The following is a 20,341-nucleotide window of genomic DNA, read 5'->3' as shown; positions in this document are numbered from 1 at the left end:
AATCAATGTGAACACATCTCCTCCCTGTTATTTTGCTGAATTTACAAGATGACATGAGTAAAAGCAGGGATCAGGGAGTATTTAGAATTGTTCAGGGAGCAGTGATAGTTAATAAGTCAAGATGCCCTTATCTCAGAGATTGAGAGAAACGACACATTTATTAAGGGTCATGGCATTTCCCAGGAGCTGCCCATCTCCTGGAATCATGCTTGTATACAGTTGTGTGTACAATGCTTAGTTACTTGCACCCAGAAACTGATAGTTGATTTGGCTGATTTAAACTTTTTAGCATTAAACTTGATTTAAGTCCCTGATAATGAACCAGTGATACTGGGAAATAAAGTGATCAAAAGGCATGAATGTGAAAATTAAGGTTTGATGTGAAATCTGTTCTGTATTATATGTATGTAAGGGACAGATTTTAGATGCTGTTACGTAGGGGTTTTTTTTATTATTTTATTTCTTGATAAATTCAACACAATATAAATTTATGTATAGAAATCTAACGCAATCACAAATGCAAAAACTATTATGGCAGGTACCTGAAAGGATTGCCCTACAAACCATTTTTATAATGTTTTTGATTTTTTTTATAAAGATTTTTTTAATAACTAAAAGCTTATACAGTTCTTATTAAAGTATCTTTAAAATGGCTATTGTAGTAAGTCCAAAATACAGATAATTTCAGACATAAGAAAGGTATGTATGAAAAGCTTAGCCATAGAAGTTCTTCTGAACAAAGCTGCGGTTATAGCAGTAGGTAATCTACTGTTTTAGCATAGTAATACTGAGAACAACAGGGCAAAAAGACTAACTTGCTGTAGTCCAGTGTGATATACTGTAATTTTTCTAAGCAAAGATGCTAGCTGAATGCATCTTTCTAAATCTCATCAGACAGTATTGATTGTGCAGTCAGCCTACATAGTTGGTTTGTATATGGTTGCAACGTGTTTTGGAGATCTGACATGACTGGTTGATGTGAAATACTGTCTAAAGGGAGGTAAATTTTGAAATAGTATCAGGCTATCCAATTACAAAGATACCTACCATTTTCAGTATGGACAAGTAATGGACATGTAATGGACATGTAATGCTTCAAGGCCTTTTCTGCATCCCATCCACCTATTGTTCTGCTTCCTGGGAAGGAAGCTGCGTGGTGCTAGAAGTCAAAGGACAGGCCATGTGTTGCTATCTCAGCTGGGTTACAGGGTTGTGGAGTCAGAATTCATGTATATCAATTCCTATTCTCTATTGACAGCAAATAATTAATCAAATTTCTTGAAAAAGTTGGCTGAAGTGAGGGAAGACATCTCTGAAGTTGTACCTGAGCAAGCCTAAATCCTATGTGCTGTGTTGTGCCTATAATCTCTGTGGAGATTTTACAGTGTGAATTCCCTACTGTTTCTAGGGATGGACTCAAAATTTTACCTTAGGACCTGATTTTGCCATTGGGTTCACACTATACTGCAGTAAACTACAGACTAGATTCTCCTTTCAGGGTACCAGGCTTCCTGCTGTATATCACTGGGACATTGAAATCTAGGTGCTGTGTGGCCAGCTGAGAGCGTATTCCAAATCTTAACTGACATCTTACTACTTATGGTTCAAAGCACCGTATTTTGTTCCTTACGCAATAATGGTAGCATAATTGTGATTTCAGATCTGTGTAGATATTATATGAGATATTGATGTAAAAAGAAATGAAATAAATTAATATATTTCCAACCAGAAGGGAGGGATATTTTTTTTTGGGGGGGGAAATGTATTCAGATTTCCAACAGGTATTTCAAACAATGGAAAATATTTTAATACCAAGAATGAGTTAAAAATTTTTTTTAAAAATAAGTATCGCTGACAGGGAAGGATTTTGGGGAAGATATAGGTGAAAATGACTTATGAAATAATGTCTGTAGTGTTTTTTATATATATGTATATATAAATAAACGTGAAATAATAAAATTCAATGAAAAGAATGGTTATGTATCAAAATAAAGCTTCAGTAGTCCAGAAGGTATTAAGAGGTTTGAACTCTGTATGTAATGAGGCTTACATGTAGGATAATTTACATTTACTCTGCTGAAATATTTGTAACTTCCCGCCCACACTCGAGAATGTTTACATTAAAATAAAGCATTCCAATGAAGCATGGTCCTCTTTGCTTCCTAACATTTTTCCACCTTTCTTCCCTCCTTAATGTTGATCCTTTCCAGACATTCAGATTTCTGACTGCCTTTTAACAAAGCTGCTTTTCTGTAAATGTTTCAATGAAGGGTAAGATGGGTTTAATTACAAAGTCCTACTTTGGAAAAGAGTGAACACACAAGGCTTTAGTACCAAGTTTGGCTGTAGTGTCAGCAAAGTCGTGATTCTAGTCATGTAATTAGTAGACAAAGTAATGTTTTTGACTGTGTGTGTTTATTTGCTGTGATGCCCAGTACTAAAAAAAAAGGATTTTATAAGCATTGACTTAACAAAGTTCTTTAACCATATGCTTAGCTTTAAATGTATGAGTAGCCTCACCCACTTCAGTAGACTAAAGCATGTGTTCAGAGTTGGGCGTGTGTTTCTAGATGATCGATGAATGACTTTACCTTGATTGCATAACATTAGTTACTGTTTTATCAATTTTAGGTAATACTTCACACCTGTCAACTCCTTACTCGTTCCCCACGGCTTCTGTAAAGATAGTTATGGTTACCTTCAGGCTCTTGTTGCAGAGTAGAAGTGCATGTTATGATGAGTGCTATTTTCTTCATACCTTGAGACTGAGTAAATGCTGATGAACAGCCTGGCCATGAGTACAGCAAGCACTTCAGGGTGCAGGGCAGTGCCAGAGCCATGGTGAAAGACAGTTTGGTGCTGTAGAACTAGTTAGTAACATCTCCTTTGAAGGGCATACACGAGGTCTTACACAGTTTTGAAAAACTCCTATTGATTTATGTGCACTTACATGAAGTTATAAATGTTTTGGCTGCTGGTTAAATAGCAACAAACTGAATGTAAGTATTTCACAAATGGAGAAAAATTAATGGAAAAACACATGTGATTATGAATCAAATTGCAGCCTGTCTTTGGAAGGAGGGAGAAGGTGATCTTTTTTCAGTGTAACTTTACTTCAACCTTCAAGTTTTTCCTTTTCCTTCTCTCCCCTGTTTGATTGTAATTCTTGGCAGACATGTGCTTGCCTTTCTTCTGCATACACACTCCTAGTAGCATTTGGCTACGTTTTGATGACCCCACTGCTTCGTTTCCTTGACTGTATGCTGCAGCTCTAGATCAAATTCTCATCACTCTGCACAGATCACTCTCTTTGCTCTGTCTGTTAGCCAGATTCATGTGTAAGGAAGGGCATTTCTCTAACCTTAGTATAACCTTGTGATCCTTTCCACACTAACTTTGCTCTTGTCTCTATTTTCACTTTAAATATACAGTCAGATTCTCTGTGGCTATGAACGTGTATGCTCTGTTGAGCTGCTCCACTTTATATCAGCCTAGAAACTGGTCTCACATATCTGAATTTAGGCAGAAATCTACCTTGGGGTCTCCTTGGACAGACTGTTAGCTCTGACTCTGCTTTGAGAAAATAGCCACCACATGCATTTAGAATTATTTAGGTTGGAAAAGACCCTTAAGATCATTGAGTCCAACCGTTAACCTAACACTACCACTACCATTTAGAGAGTACTGCTGGCTTGTATTAGGCCATGCTCTTAATAGGCATTTCCATTTTTTTCCCCTAAGAGGAGCATTATTCCCATCATTTTGCCTGTATTGGGGCCATGAAAGAAAACTGCAAATGAAGGTGTTGAAATCCCAGCCCCACTGACTAGAAGCCTGCACTAACTGGAGTGAGGCTAGGGCTCCACCTGAGAAAGTGTCCCAGTCAGGAGTTACCATGCACATGCCTTTCTCTGCAGCTGCTTCTCTCTAGAAAAGATGTCACACAGGAATATTTTTAAAGCTCTGGTTGCAAAAAGTGAAGTTGGACTTCCCCTTCTGTTTCCTTATTGCTGTTCCTGTGACTGAACAATAATACAGGCTGAGAACTTTAGAACTTGCTGAGCAATTACTGTGTCTAGTTTCCATCAGAAACTCATCAGGAAGTGAGCATCCAGTTCTCTAGGTGGCTTTGAAAAATTCAGCCCATACCACTGAGCATCAATTTGTCTTTGTTTAAACTGCACCTGAATTGTACTTATTCCAGAAAGAGAAAATGTGCATAGCTGTAAAGAAAAATAAAGAAATACAGTTATTAGCCACATCCTAGTTACGGAATTTCCCACCAGTGACTCAGAATGAATCATTAATGATTCTAAGTGAAAATGATACCAGTCTGTCTCCCCTCTGCTTGCAATGGGTGGGTGGGATTTAATGTTCTCGTGAAATAGGCAGTGTTTTCTGTTCATGGGCTGTGGGATCCCAGCTTCTTCACATTGGAACCATATGTTTGCTGTAACACATGCTCAAAGATTTTTTTAGAGTTGAGAAAGTACATCTCTAGCAGCAGGTTAGAAGAAATGACCTGGAGCAGAGCCCTTGCCAGTTGATAATAGCTCAGGGGCTGAGCAGCGGGACTAGAGATCTTTCGGAGAGTTTTTCCAAGTGGATGAAAGTGGAAAACATTCCACTTCTCATGATACTGTTTCTGCTTTCAGAGCAGTGGAATTGCCCTCTGCACTGAAGTAAATTCATAGACCTGTGATTCACAGACATCGCTGCTGCTGGTGCAAAAAGGGCAGATTTTGCTCTGTTTGATCTAGTTGAATGATCTGAAGGGTTCCCAGCACTTTAGAAGATCCTGTTCCTTGTTACTTTGCCAAGTATTAACCCCTTAGATTGCAGTTTTCCATGTCAGTTGTCTGCCTTGGTCTGGAGGTCAATTTAATTTTCACTTGGCTCAACTTTTTCTGAGTGAAATGGAAAAGAAGACTTTTTTTCTACATAGTATTCCTATGTCCCATAAACAAGTACCACAGAACAAGGCAATCTTTTTGTGCTTCAGAACAAGGACTTTGGCAGTAGTATAATATGATAGTGTGTTTTTCTATCTTTAGAAAAAAACAATCAACATGTGGTTTAATAATGAACGCAGTTGCCTATGTGATCTTAGCTTGGCTCCTGTTTGAGCTGCATTATGATTATGCCTGATAGCATTAAGCAGATTTTCCACTGATGCTTTTTTAAGAAAATGTTGTCTGGTAAGTGTTTGTTTCCCATGCTGAAAGTATGTCTCTTTTGGGTGAGGGGGAACAGTAATGTGAGTTTCTTGTTCTTCCATTCTGCTTTTTTTGTGATGGAGAAGTGAGGAGAAGACAAGAATGCTCACAGCTGTCTCTGTGGTACAACTTGCTACTGTCTGACCTTGTTGGCCCCCCATGCCTCCCCAGTTCCTGCTGCATTTAATGGTTGTTCCCATATTTGATGTTCTTATTTATTTCCTTATCCATTCTGTGAAAGAAGCCTGTGCTGCTTTCGCCTTAATGCTTTTGTGCTTCTTGGGTTTTCCTGAAGATACCTTCACAATCTTGATAAGACAGGATAGTTTTAGTCATTGTTTTAATGGATGGTGGTGAGGGAAATGTTTTGGTGCCTCTAAGATACTCGGGGATTGGAGGTGCCTGCTTTATTTTTGACAGACTTAATTTTTTACAGCATTTTGGGCATTTAAAACACAAAATCCATCAACTTCAGGTGAGTAGAGAGTGCAACGCAGAGAGTTCAACATCTGCAGACATGTCTTCAGAGTTTCAGGTGTCCAGGAAATTAGGCACATGAAGAGGTGTTGGTTGAACTGGCTTGTCTTGCTTCAGAGAGCATTCTATGACAGAAACAGGGATTTAATCGACTTCTGAGCAGTGGTGTTCAGCTGACTTAAACAGGTCCCTATTTCAAAAATGGGGAAAAATAATCTCATACAAGTAAGCATGCATGAAGTCTGATTGACAACTGGGTAGGCTGTTTTGAGGCTTTGGGTTTTCATTTGTAGTGTTCTTGCATAATGACTTGATTGTTTTTTTCCTTACAATATTTATTACATATATACATTTAGTTTGAAAATGTAAGTGTAATACTGTTTCCTTGTTAATTGTGTGTGGCTTACTTTAAGGAACCTGTATTCTTATCAAAGACAGAATATGATTATGTCCTTAAAAATTATACGACTAACTGCAAAATTTATTGAATTGTCTGAAATTAAAATTACAGTTCTCTTTTCTTGGATGTGAAGAAAACCACTTGGTTTTGGTATTAGTATCTTTGGAGGAGAAAGCAGTCTGTGCAATCTGCCACCAGATTGTTTTTCTCACGGTATACTATTTTTTCTGCTGCTCTAAACATTAGTATCACTTACTGAAGCTGTTTCACTTGTTGCATAGACGATGGGAGGGTGGAGATCCCGGCGTATCCAATCAGAAGACACCAACTACTATCCTCCTAACACCAGAGAGAAAGTTTCATAGCTTTGGGTATGCAGCAAGAGATTTCTACCATGACTTGGATCCCACTGAATCAAAGCACTGGTTGTATTTTGAAAAGTTTAAGATGAAACTGCATACCACTGGTGTAAGTAATAACCAACTCTCTTAGATAATTGTGCATTTGCTACTCAAATCATCCTCCTGTGGACAGTGCTAGATTTTGCCTAAAGATAGTGAACTAGATGTGAAGCAGCTCTATTTCTAAGTTTAGGGAATAAATAAAGTAAATCAAACTTTTCAGTTGACATTATGATTTATTTTGCTTCTCACTCCATTTGGCAAGTGTATTTTGCCAGCCTTCTTTCTAGATTTTAGAAGTTCAATATCTGCTTTGCTTAGCTCTTTGTGTCCTAATTTTCCTGGGTGAAATTCATAGCTATCTAGGGAGTCTCCATGGGGTTGGTTTGTTCTATAAATTTACTCAGAAAGCAGAAGTAGAGTGTAAGAGCCATGCTGAACTCTAGTGCAGAGGAGCAAATTTACCTAGAGTTCGTTGTCAAAACTGCAAGTGCAAATCATGCTGTTAATTTGACATTATTCCTACTGATTATATTTTTGTCTTTAAACTAAGCCATTCTAGAATTTTGGGACTTGGTAGTACTTTCTGCATTGAGGTGTTTTCTGGCTTCATGTGTTGGTGGGAAGCCAAAAATCTATGCTTTTAACTCTTAACTTGGATTAAATATCTTGCATTGTTGCAATTAATTACAAATACATTTGTTGTAATTATTTATTCCGTATTTCTCTCTCTGCCTGCAGTTATTTGTAGACATGATAGGTGTTTAAAAACAAAGTCTAAAATAAGCAGCAAATGTCATGCTCCAGGAAATTCAAGTGATGAGTTAGATCCTCTTCAGAACAATTTTGTCACTTTTTCCTAGCCAGGTGGATAAAGAAGAATTCCCTTTCCTCAAGCAGTGGGAATTAATTTAATGTTTACCTTTTCCTTTAATAACTTCCAGTTATTTTCTTTCATGTAGAATCTTACCATGGAGACAGACCTGACAGCTGCAAATGGCAAAAAAGTCAAAGCACTTGAGATATTTGCTTACGCTCTGCAGTTCTTTAAGGAACAGGCATTAAAGGTAGGATAATGCTTCCTTATCTAGATTTTCTGTATTTATAACTGGTATAAATGTGAGCTTAACACTTCTAACCTTGACAAGCTTTGACCTCAGTAGTAGTTGATGTAAACAAAGCAAGGCAGCTGTAGAAACTCTAGGCAGGCTGTGGACTCTGAGAGCTCACAATAGATTGAAGTAATATCTCCCTGCACAGGGGAAGCTCGATTCAATAACAGTAAGCGTATCACTGTGATACAGAGTTCTGAATAAATATTTTCTACTGTTTTTTTAATGAAAAAACGCTGATTTGAAAGAAAGTGTAGAAGTGCAGGAGCTGAAGCTCGGGAATTAAATTTGAGACTGGGTTCTGTCCTTGTCCCCTACACTTCTGCTGCTGGGATGATGGATTGTTCTGTGTTCACACAAAGGCTCTCTCTCTTGTTAAAGAGCTAGTACTGTGAAACGCAATAGGATGGGCACCTACTGATGTGTCCTACCCCAAACTGACTTTGTCTTCACTGATTAAGCAAAGGGAGGTTGGATGAGCTGGATTTATTTTGTAATAGAAAGATTATTAAAAGCTCATTTATAATTTGGGGACTTGAATCTCACTGTAAGTCTGTACAAAGATGACCTGCTGAGGTGTACAAGCTGGCTAACCTGGTGGAAATAGTGTAATTATGCAATGATCTGTGCAGGCCACTTGATTGCACTGAGAGCTTCAGTATACTAGCCTGTGTGGAATTCTGCATTAGCGTAGATATGTAGCCTCCATTATCCAAACCAACTTGCTACCTGTGCACAACACTCCTTTGTTCTGTTTTACACAGTTAAACTGTAGTGTGTGTGCCAAAGAGCTGCAGTCAGGCTCTGTGCTGACCATTTATAGGGGTGTATTTTATGTTGTTGTGCTGTGACATGTTATTTGTTTGCCCTGATCCTGAATGCACATTTATGTAGAAAATCTAACAAGCGTTAGGGAGAACCAAAAAGTAAGATGGACATCTGTTAGGGGTTTAATTTGTAAATTCATACTGTGTTGTGATGGATTGCCTCCATTTATGTTGCCTTTTTTTTGCCTTTTTTTTTTTTTTTTTCTACCGTGGCTGGTGTTGGTAGGGAAAATGTGTTTTGTTTTCCATTTCCCATTTGAAATGTTGCAGTACTCATTTCTTGTAATAGTCTTCTTGGGTCACAAGATGATTGTTTTTTTGTTGTCCTGTGAAATACATGTCCCCAGCAAACAATTTTTGATATTTAAAATCTCATGTAAACAGTCAAATGTAAGTTAAGTACACATTAGCTTCAAATGCGCCACTATAATGTCAATGTAAGCATAGTAGTTGCAGGGTCAAGTCAGAATATTCATCCAAGCGTTGTTTAAAATAGCTTTGCTGTTAAAAACTACTTTTTCGAATGGGTTTAATTCTCTATGAGATCTCACTCTATTCTTTATGGCTACAGAGAAAGAATGCTACCATTACAACTCACATTCCTCATGTTGTCAAAGACGGTATTTAACTAGGTTTTGGGGTTGATTGTGGAATCACAGACTTGAACCTGTGCATAGTCTGGGGAAATTCTTAGTGAATACGAATGCTGTTGGGTACAATCCCATATATTTGCCGTGCTAGGCTACATCCTTTCTTGCTGTTAATAAATCAATCTCTGTGATTTGTGAGTGCATGCTGAAACTAATTAGACAAGTGATGTAAATGAACTGTTACTTTGGACTATAATCTGTCCCTTCCTAGCACCCTGTGCAGTATAAAGGTATTACTTTTCTAGCACGGATTTTTGAACTGCAGCATAGCTAAACAAACACAACACCTTGGCACAGCACATGCAGAAACATTTTTTTACATTCTAAAGGCCCGTTGTTCACCTTTCTGAACCTTTCCCTGTTTGGATGGAGATTTAGATAGGACATATGGTAATGACATTTTACTTGGAACCTTTCCCAAAACATGTCAGTATATCACCTAATTTGCAAATGCAATACAGACTTTCCTCTTTTTAAGGGAAAAAAAAAGGACAATAAAAGAACTAAACTAGTCTTGAATGTTTGCTTAAAGCAAAATTTGCAAGGAGCAATCAATCATTTTTTTTTAAAGGGTTTAACTGTAACTTCCCCATGTTAACTGAGTTGTAAAAATTTGATTTAAAGGTAAGTGGTGTATAAAGAAGTCATTGAAAAATCCAGATTGTAAAACATAATGTTTATCAGTGATACCTCAAATATTTTTCTGTGTATTAATCAAGATGCAAGTGTGAATTCTTCAAACTAACAGCAAATCCTACACCGTGACTAAGAATGTACATAAGTGTTCTGTAATATTCAGCAGTGCATGAGCTGCTTTTGGGAAAACTAACTTTTCTACTTCATGTTAAGCAGTAAACTTTTGTATAGGTCTCCTTGAGAAGGCATCAACCCTAATCCCAGCTTCTGGCACAGTAAAGGATTCCTGACAGGTTGGCAATAATTCTGATTTGTAGCATAGATGTAACAGGAAAAAAATTGAAAAGAGAAAGTTACTGTTACTGGAACCAGCAGAAAATGTTTTCTTATAAGGTTGACACCCATCATTTTGCATTCACCTCTATTTTCCTTTTATTTAGGAGCTCAGTGACCAAGGAGGCTCGGACTTTGAAAACACTGAAGTAAGATGGGTTATTACAGTGCCTGCTATTTGGAAGCAGCCTGCAAAACAATTTATGAGACAAGCTGCCTACAAGGTAAGATTACAGGCTGAATGTAGAAATGCCCCTGTAAAGCCCTAGTTGATATGCCAAATGATAAACTGTATTTGGGACAATTAGCTCTAGTATAAACTGTATAAAAATGGTCTAGAAAAGAGTCAGACTAGAAACATTGAAAGAGAAGTTAACTCTACCAAGCAGTAGCTTTAACATATTCACCACTTAAATGCCTTTTTCTTTCTATCTACTTTTATGTATTGCTGTCCCTCACTGCAGACTCTGATGGTTTAGTCATCTTGTACACTGTATTCCTGCTGAATTCAGTGCACATGAAACAGATGCAGTTTTGAGACCCAAGGGAAAGCTGATCTTAAAATACTGGACACAGTTTTGTTTTGTTATTTTCTTTAGGTCATCGCAGACTTTTAAAGTAGAAAAAAAAAAAAAGGGAAGAGAAAGGAAAGCAAAGAGCCTCCTTGGTGGGACTTTTTTTCCAGTTCCCATTTTCCCACAGTAGGAATGAAAGGACTGTCAACCAGATAGTTGGGATATGAAATTAAATTCAAATGTTATTTTCACCAGTAAGAGGTTTATCTGCATTTAACTCTTCCCCCCAGCCCCCCCCCAAATATGTGCACTTTCCATATCCATGTCCTTTATTTCAAATTCAGTTTGTGTCTTTGATACACAAGATGTACACATTCTTCTTTTCATCAGGATATTCATTTTCTGTTTTGTTTTATTTATTTTAAGTCAGAGACTTGCGTAACCCATTGGCAACAGCTATGTGATGCACAGTTTGTAAAATATTTAGTAGTTCATGGGTAATTTGCAGAGTGCTCCTGGGAAGCACCCAGATTTTTCTAACTCTGTTTCTAACTATATCTAATGTTGAGCAACATTTTTCTTAACAGTCTTTATTGTGGGATTGCTAATGCTAGTGCCAGAAGCAAAACACTCTTAAAGTTCTGATGGAAGGACACGGTTGTAGGTAAATCTGAAACACTAGAGACCCATTCATTATCTTTGTATATTGTTGTCTGCCTGCTGTCTGTGTGCATGTGTGCTCGTGAACCGGGAGCTGTGTAAGGAACAGGGCAGGGTAAGGTAGATTTCTTGGCATTTCTGATTTGTGGCACAATGGAATGTTGTTAATTAGTGTCTGTGTCTGTGGTTGTGTCTGTGATTGTGTACTTTTATTGGCAAGCTTGATAAATAGCAAGGACTGACAAAGCTTTTAACTAGGGGTGTGTGATCAATTGCAGGAAAATAAAAGGGTTTAGGGAAATAATTTATGTTTACTTGACACACACAGTTCATTTTTTTAAAGTAATGGGGATGAAGAAAGGAGTGCAGAAGACTGAGAGTTCTGCATTGCCATTCAGTCTTTCAGATTCTTATTGCTGGATCCAGCATGTTCCTCAAACCAGTACGTACAGATGGATCAGAAGTTGCAGCCCTTGTTGCTAGCTATTGTTAATCCAAGCATCGTCAAAACGAGAGCTTGTCGTAAGTGTAATCAGGGCATCCAGTAGAGAAAAGTGTGAAAAGGTGTTGGTAGAAACTTTGTTACTGGAAACACACTGAGGTACAACCACTAGTGTAAGCTGAGAGTTAACGAGTGGTAAATGTTAATGAGCCTTGGAAATCTGCTTGAGTAATCTGTGGCAAGTGACATAGCTATAAGAGAAAAAAATATTAACAGCTTCAGTTACTGGATCACAACGTAAAGCCCAGCCTTTCTGGAATGGTTAAGTGGTTATCTAGGCATATTTGCATGGAATTACTAAAATCAAGTAAAAAGTGTTGTAGATCTGCATCTGCACTCAACATCCATCAGCTTTTGTACAGCCTACAATCTTAATGCCTCTCTGACATCCCCTTATCTCTGTTTTGCCTTAAACAAAACATTGCTAACCTGGAAATCTTAATCTGCCCAAAGGCTCCCGCGACTCCCCCTTCCAGCTGCTGTGCTGCTTTCTCATTTGAATGAGTAATCTGGGTGTTCCCTTCAGCTCGCAGTTCTTCCTCTGTCTTTGAAAATCCTGCTAATTCTGCCTGCATGACAGCTTTTCCTGTCTGTACATACTGCTGAGCTTTCATCAAAGCTGTCACTGATTTTGCATCTTGGTTACTGCAACATCATTTCCTTGGCTTTGGCAACTGTAATCTGGCCTGTTTTGTATCCTTTCAGAATATTGCTGCTAAAGGATTTTGCAGCCTTGCATTTGACAGGGAATCAACCTACATTTGACTCCTTCATCTGTGTCATCTCAGACATAAGCTGCATGTTCTGGACATGAACATCTGTAATGCTAACTCATTTTCCTCCTCTGAAACCCTCTCTAAAATGCTGGTTTTGTCACAGCTACAAAAACTTGACCATGATTGACCTACTGATATGTGAAAACTGCTCCTCACTGCTTCTTGCTGGTACCCTGCCTGCCCCATCTGTATTCATCTATTGTACTTTTTGTATTCTTAATTCTTTTTATATTTGAGTTGTTACCTCTTTGAAGCAGGTATTTGTTTATTGTCATTTGTTTTGCTCTCTGGGGCCTCCTGAGGGACTAAGTCTGGTAGGCTATAGAGAGCTGCATGTCCTTATAACCTCACTTTGCTGAATCAAAATTACTTTCTTCCTGAATAACAGTCCACAGATGCTTCTTTATGTCCCTCATGCTTAATTCCTGTGTATCCAGAGAGAGACAGTTGTTGAGGTCTGGTCACATTTGGAGAGAGCTCTGTGGCAAGAGCAGAGGGTCATTCTGTAGGACCCACGTTGGCTTAAGTTTTCCTTTCCCAAAGCGTGTCTGCTGGGATTAGTGTGCATTGCATCTGTGTTCATTACATCCTGAATAATGACTCTTAGGGTGCATCACTCAGGTTTCCCATTGTCCCCCCAATGAAATATAAGGCATCATAAATAGCCTTAACTCTTCTTGTTTCTGTGTCCTAGTTGTTCCGTTTCAAATTCTTTGCTTTTGTGTAGTTCTGTCAGAAGTGCTGTATTTACCAGTATTAGAAGGAATCCCATTCTCATGAAGAACTCGCATCGTGAGTAATAAATTCAAATTGTTGGTATGTTTTCTTATTTTGGAGACTTTGGCAATGTGGTCCCGTTGGACAGCATGTGGGAGGACTCCATCCTGCTCATGTGGGTGGGACCTGCCCTTATTCTTGTCCTTGCAGAAGCAGCCAAATGCAACTACCTGCATTGAGCCGGAGTTTTAGACCCCAACATGGAAAGGTGGCTTAGGTGTGGAGGCAAGCCACTTCCTGCTCATGAACATGGCCTGGAATTTACACCCTAATCAGAATGGCGTGTGAACATGGACACAAAACCAGGATCCCACCTCTGTGTCATCTGAGTTTGTACTGACACAACAAAATTCAGTGGTTTTGTTAGCCTTGTATTACTGATGACAAAAAAAAATAAAATTGCATGTCCACTAATGGAAAGGTGAAACTCTGAAGGTATTCAAGATAATTTGTGTAGAAATGCATTGAATCTAGGTAGGTGTGAATAGTTGGTTCAGTCTTAACAGTGCTTTGCTGTCTTAATATATTCCTCTGAGCAGCACTTTTAATCCCTTATCCAAATGAAGTTCAGGCACTGTAGATTGTTTATTAGAGGAACACAAGATCCAATATTCTTGGCAGAGTGTTTCTTTTTAGTAAAGGCATTCTTCCAACTCATCTTTCAACATAAATTCTTTGGGCGCATTAAGTGCAGAGCAGAATCTACAGGCTGGAATTTCTTGAACATGCCAATAAGAGTAAGGTATTAAGGAAGAGTTTGAAGTGTGACAGGAGTATGTGAATGCAGAAGCTATAAAATAAGTAAAACATAGCATACCAAATGCACTCAGGGCAGAGCAAAGTGAAGGAAAGGATACTGCATTTTCGTAAACTTGCCCAAAATACTCTGTAATCTTACAAACATCAGTTAGCTGGTCTACTTAGGGATATTGAGGGTTCTTTTCTTTTAATATGAACTGTTGATTTTGAAATGGAGTTCTAGAGCTCTGAAGTAGATTCATGTTCCAATTACAAATAGCAAATAAAATTGTTTGCATGGTAAGCTCATATAAATAAACAGAGAGGCAATCTAGGTTATAGGATTAAGCATGTGAGCCTGGAATTCCAGACGTTTTCTTTAACCTGCTCTTACTCTGAATATTTATTAATGTTTTCACATCAGTTTCATCATGGAATGTGCATGATGAGACTTATTTAACACATTGTGTTCTAGGGTTACGTTACATTACATTGATCAGTTTGTAGAAACCTTCAGAGAAAAGTAAACAAATTTGGTGAAAGAGTAATGTGACAGCACATAAAATCCCTTGCTAATGAAAATGTGACATGACGTATGTTTGATTTTTAAAAGATGCCTAGAGACACTTAATCAGATTGATAGCTGTGAAGCTGAGGTAAGCTTATCCCTTGTAAGTATTTTCTTTGGTATGTCAACCACATGCAACTGAAATTTATTTGTCTAGGCACAGTGTAACAGACTTCTGCTATAAGCTACATGAAAAGGCAACGATGTTCAGGCATAAGCAGCACTGGGAAGCTGGTGATTTGTTTGAAAGAGTACTTGTTAGTGGAGGCAGACAAGGCAGAAGTGTGTTAATGCATCAACCATCTTGATTTTTTGTAGCTTCTGGGGTTCTCTTGAGTCCATGCTTTCACTTTTGTGATATTAAGATCTTTTTAATCATAAGGATTAAAATGTTTATTAAGTGATATGTTAGGAGTATTCTGCGTCTTGTAGCTCTGTTTAATTAGGAAAGGATAACTAATTGAGGAGTGAAGATTACAGAGTGGGAACTCAGCACAGTAGGAAATGTGTACTAATTGATCTCGGTTTACACATTTTAATTACCCAGCCAGGTTCACTTGAAAGCAGAGGCAGGTGACAAAGCCATCTGCTAATCCAGTTCTGTACATTTCTGTTTGTCCAATTCTGTGGCACAAGTTGGAATATTTAGTGGTTTTCTTTTTATTTTGCTGAGGAAGTAAAACAGGAGGTTTTTGTAGCATTCTAGGTAAGAGTAGGTAGATAGATCTGTGCCTGTCTTACAAAGCTGTGGAACATGTTTCTTACTATCTTAGAAATTGCCCGAAAGGGCACTGGAACCAACAGAAACAGCCAAAAATTAGAATCTTCCCTCTGCCTGGAGGAAAGACTGTGCTAGATGGGGTTTTGCAGCCAAAAGAAGAAAATGACAGTCTGAAAGGCTTTAAACTACAATCAGGAGGAGTGGGGGGGAGTGATAGAAGTCCACAAACAAATATAAATCAGCGTGGGCAAGTTCTAAAAAACTAGTGGGTAGGATTGTTTGTAATAAGTTCATGGAAAGGACAATGGAGGAGGATAATAGATGGGTCTAAAAGACATCTTAGATGCCACTATTCAATTACGAAGACAGAGAAAAGAAATACAAGCTGAAAGTGGAACTACAGTGAAAAATATTAAGGCAAAATCAGAAAGCCCAAGGTACAAAATAAGATGCAACTAACAAAGTAGCAAGCATATAGTTTTCTTGGTGAAACCTATCTCAGTCAGGGGCATTTGTGTCCCTTTAATAAAATCAGCCCGACCCATAACGACCTACAAAGGAGGGTATTTTGAAACAAAGGGAAGGGGAGAGCCTGAGACACTGGGAGCATACTTAAATAGGAAGAGAGTCAGGCTTTGCTGTTGTAGTAACTGGTGCATGCCCATGTTACGAAAAGCATTTCTAGAATAATAGAACATGAAAAATGGAAAAGCTTATGAGAATTTAATGGCTTCATTTTTCTAATGCATGCTAGTCATAAAACTTTCAACTAATGTCCTCCTGCACCTTGGGGGATATAATGTAATGCAGCAAAAAATTCTTGGTAATGCCACTTGGAGCTAAGCTTTCATTTACTGTACAAATGTGACCTGAGGCAACAGTCACTTGGGAGTGAGCTGCAGCAACATCACACTTGTGGAAATACGAACTCGATGCCACTGTGGTCCCATTTACCATCAACCTGTCAACAAACATAACCTCTCCCTTAGCATGTTATCATTCAGCAATATGTGAGTCAGCTTTGGTAATGCTAATTTGGATTTATTTGTGGTCCCAATACCTGTGAAAATTTTGGAGGAATGAGAGGGCAGGGGCAGAACAAAACAAGCAATTCGGAGATTTTGTGTAGCCAGTTGTGCAAAGAAAAAAGTTGGTGATTTTGGAGTCTTGTGTTTGTTCCTTACCTTGTAAGGGATCCAAGATTCTTCCCCTTAGAAAATTGTGTCTACATATCTGGGATTACTTCTGAGACCAAAATGTGATGGACTAGATGTGATGTCCTAAGTAAGGTCTGCTGCAATTGTTGGTAGTCTTTTCTGTGTCACAAATACAAGAAATCCTTTTCTCTCTCATGATGACCTAGAAAGCTTGTGCCTTGCCTGTGTGTAGCAAGAAATTGTCTTTCTTTCTTATCAGCGGTTAACAAAAGCTTTTTGAGGAATAGGCACAGGTGAAATGCAAAACCTTCTCCATGCATTGTAAACAAAAGTGGTTTTAATGCTGCTTCATGATTGGTAGCCAATGGTCATAATTCAGATATTTCCTTCCTTATGTTCCACTTTCTTTCCTCAAGGCCTGCTCATCAGGCATGCTGCACATGCTACAATACTAATTACCAAACCACTCTGCTCAGACATCTGCTCTTGGATTCATCCATCTCACTGTTACAACCTGTGAGTGTCGCTTTTCCGCAAGCTACAGAGCTCTCCCCTAGAAAAGTGAAGTATAATTGGAAGAGGACATTTTTGGATTTAAGATAGCAACAGGAATAATCCTCTCATCATGCCCCAAAGGGAGAGTAGTACTTCTGTATTTATGTTTCTGTCTGAAAAGCAGCTGCTTCTAGAAAGTCAGTTCCAGTGGGCATCTTCTAAAGGCAGTGGAGAACAGACACCCCTACTGAGGGTACGTAAGCCCTCATTTTCTGTCTTAATAAGGACAGCAGAGTCTTTTCCACTGGGAGAGATTCAGGGCAGACTGCCATACAGTGCAAAATGGCAACTGAATTTTCACACCACTCCTCCCAGTAGTTGGCAAAAGGCAGCTGAAATACTTCTTGTTTCCACTGAAAGTGTTACACGGATGCACCTCCTGGTGATGCAGGTTCCAGCAGAGGGGAGAAGAGAGAAAGCAGGAGGCTTATGACAGGGATGTAGGCTCTGTGGCTGCATCAGAAAGCATTCAGAGAGCAGTGTGTGTGGAGTTTTGGGTGCTGTCTTGTGCTGCTGGGAGATGTGGCAGCCCTTGCCCATCTCTGCGCAGTCTGTTGAAAACAGATGTGAACTCTCAGTGAGCCAACACCGCTCCTGTGGCTGTGGCTGGTGCAGATCTGAGCCCAAGCTCATCAGCTTGCTGAAGTATGTGCATGAAGAGGGGAGTCAAAGACTGAGGGCATAAAACAGGCAGTGGTATGTGACAGTTCCTCCTGACCCTCTTCCCAGGCCCTCCCACAGGTGCAATACACACTCTTGCCTACACTTTTATCTCTTTGAATTCTGTCTGTCACTTTTGCCAAGACAGAGCACTGATTCATTCCTTCCATGTTAGACCTCAGGTCCACAGGGCCCTGAAATCACCTCCATGGGAAGTTCAGCATGAATAGTCTTTTCGTTTGAGAAGTAAAGAAATGACCAACAGTCCTTCAAAAATTAAAGATGTATTTTTTCAATGAAAGCATAACTTTAGAATAAACAGTTTGTACACATTTCTGGGTCATTTGCTCACCTTCTGCATGGGCAGTCTGACAGTTGTGAAATAGTTCAAGATTGTCCTAAGGGCCTTTTTCTTTGAGTTGTTGAACATGTCTGCTAGTTTTGGGATAGGGTGACATTCCCCTGTCAGAGCTGTCACAGTACAGTTTTAAATTATAAATTTCCTCAGGCTTTTGAACTAAGACAAACCAGTTAAAGGACTTCCTCTGACTGTGAGAGGAGGGTGACATTTTGGAAGGCTTGACAGAGAGGAGCCCTGTTTGTCAGCATTGTTGTTTTCTGCAAGAAGCTGTATTTACCGTAGCATATGGACTAGAAGTATTATCTTAATCCTTGTAACATTTATATAGTGAACACTGTATTCTCTCAATATTCTGCAATTCTGTTAGTGTCACATATAGGGATTCGACAATATTTCCGGTTCTCTGTCCTCTCATTGCTCCTACTGCTGAGGAGAGCTTCATGTTTCCCTGAGTAATACTTCATAGAGCTCAGGAGCTCTTGAGAGTATCTGCTTCTCTTCCTTCTCTGGATAACATTATGCATTTTAGGAGTTTCAAAGGTTTGTATTATATCCTATGTTTAGTGAATTTTATTGTTCTATAAATTAAAAAAAAGGAAATTGCAATACAAAATCCAGAAGATCTGATGGGTATGGGTTTTAATAATAGAATCAAACAGTGCTTACAGTCCCAAAGAATTCCAAGTTCAGTTTGAAAACACAAAGAATAGATTATAAAAATAATGTATAAAATATAAAGTGTAGAAATGCATAGGTAAAGCAATCTGTACTTCTAGCTGGGTAACAACAACCCCAGGAAAAATAAATTGAGGCAGTCTGACCATGCTTAGCAAAGGCATTTATCTCAATAAGACAGCTTAGCCATCTATAACAAATTGGTTCATCTAATCAGTGACCACACAAATGCAGCAGTTCTGACTGTAGCCAATGCAACTCCACAAAATTCATTATTCAGAGTGTGCTGAAAGTAAAAGTCACACTTCATTACAGTTTCAGGTGCCACATTTATCTTTTTGCTTTTCAGAATGGGCTAATTTGATAGTTTCTAAACAGCCATTAGGAGAGAGCAATGTTACAGGCTGTACTTTATTTCTGATTATAGGAGTAGCTTTACTGATAGGTTAGTAAACAGAAACGAAATAGCAAATGGATTCTGCTTTGATTCAAAACAGCTTGCTAAGTAGCATGATCAGGTATGTGTATGATGCATAGCCAGCTTGATTATTCAGAGTCCAAGCACCCCCCATTCCAACAAACTTCAGCAATAGTTCTGTTGTAAACCTTGGTATTGAGTTGGATAGTCAGAAATTGATGTATTTGCTTTAGTGGATTGTTTCACAAAGTTTGGTCTAAATGACTTGCGAAATGTTATACGGGAAGCTTGTAGCAGAGCTGAACACAGAAGAATTGAGCTTCAAGTCCAGGTCTGCTATTTGTATTATGCTTTTAAGCACAAGACCATTTTTTCTCTACAACCAAATACAGGAAAATTAATTAATTAGGAATTGAATTTCCCTCTCTGACAAGACACTGGACTGAGGCAGATTTTTTTTTTGGTGCAGATTGTATTAGTGTTGTAAACTCAACTTGTGTATCCTTAATGCATTAAACTAATTGCTTTTCCTAAATTGAATCATTTTTTAAAGTGGTTGATGGCTGATGTTTAAGGCTAAAGGCCTGCTTAGGACTGTTGTGCTCTTTATATTTTCAGATTTTAAAAGTGTAGCTTTCAGATTTAAAAAAAAAGTGTACTGTGATAAATGTTCCCTTTGATCCCAAGACACTTCAATAAAAGTTCTAATTGTAAAGATGACTGAACTCCATACAGAAACCTGTGAGGCCCTGAATAACTGGGCTTGTTACAGTGAGTCTGGTACTGCTGTCATACTGTCGGACACGATGGGCTCTCTCTTGCTGATACGGATTTGACACGGCAGTCACAAGGACAAGGAATGAGAAAGTGTGTAGGTCTTTGGCATTTGAGCAACCTGGTCTAGTGGAAGATGTCCCTGAGCATGGCAGGGGGGTTGGAACTAGATGATCTTTAAGGTCCCTTCCAACCCAAACCATTCTATGATTCTATGAAGATTCCTACCAGAGCAGTTCTGGTCTTTCTTAGTCTATAATACCTGCACCAATTTAGAATTGTGGAAGTATTCATTGGAAGCGTTTGTTGGAGATTATCTAGTCTGACCTTCCATTTGAACCAGGGTTATTGCCAACACCAGCTCGGCAGAGGCTTTGTTTAGCCAAGTTTTAAAAATCTCCAAGGACAGAGATGCCTCTCTGGGCAGCTGTT

At 38.7% G+C, this 20,341-nt stretch overlaps 1 protein-coding gene across 2 annotated transcripts in view; it reads left to right on the top strand.

The window, feature by feature from the left end:
* The window catches only part of HSPA12A (heat shock protein family A (Hsp70) member 12A), an 80,866-nt gene that overhangs the window by 41,387 nt on the left and 19,138 nt on the right, over nt 1-20,341 (top strand). For both annotated transcript variants that reach the window (XM_059821252.1, XM_059821253.1), the window contains 3 exons: nt 6,375-6,561; nt 7,457-7,561; nt 10,160-10,276. In XM_059821252.1, coding sequence (XP_059677235.1) covers nt 6,375-6,561; nt 7,457-7,561; nt 10,160-10,276 — 409 coding nt within the window. The remainder of the gene's footprint in view (nt 1-6,374; nt 6,562-7,456; nt 7,562-10,159; nt 10,277-20,341) is intronic.

The sequence above is a fragment of the Gavia stellata genome, chromosome 9, assembly GCF_030936135.1.
Source record: "Gavia stellata isolate bGavSte3 chromosome 9, bGavSte3.hap2, whole genome shotgun sequence".
In the NCBI taxonomy this organism is placed as follows: Eukaryota; Metazoa; Chordata; class Aves; order Gaviiformes; family Gaviidae; genus Gavia; species Gavia stellata.
This window is presented reverse-complemented; position numbering and strand designations above follow the sequence as displayed.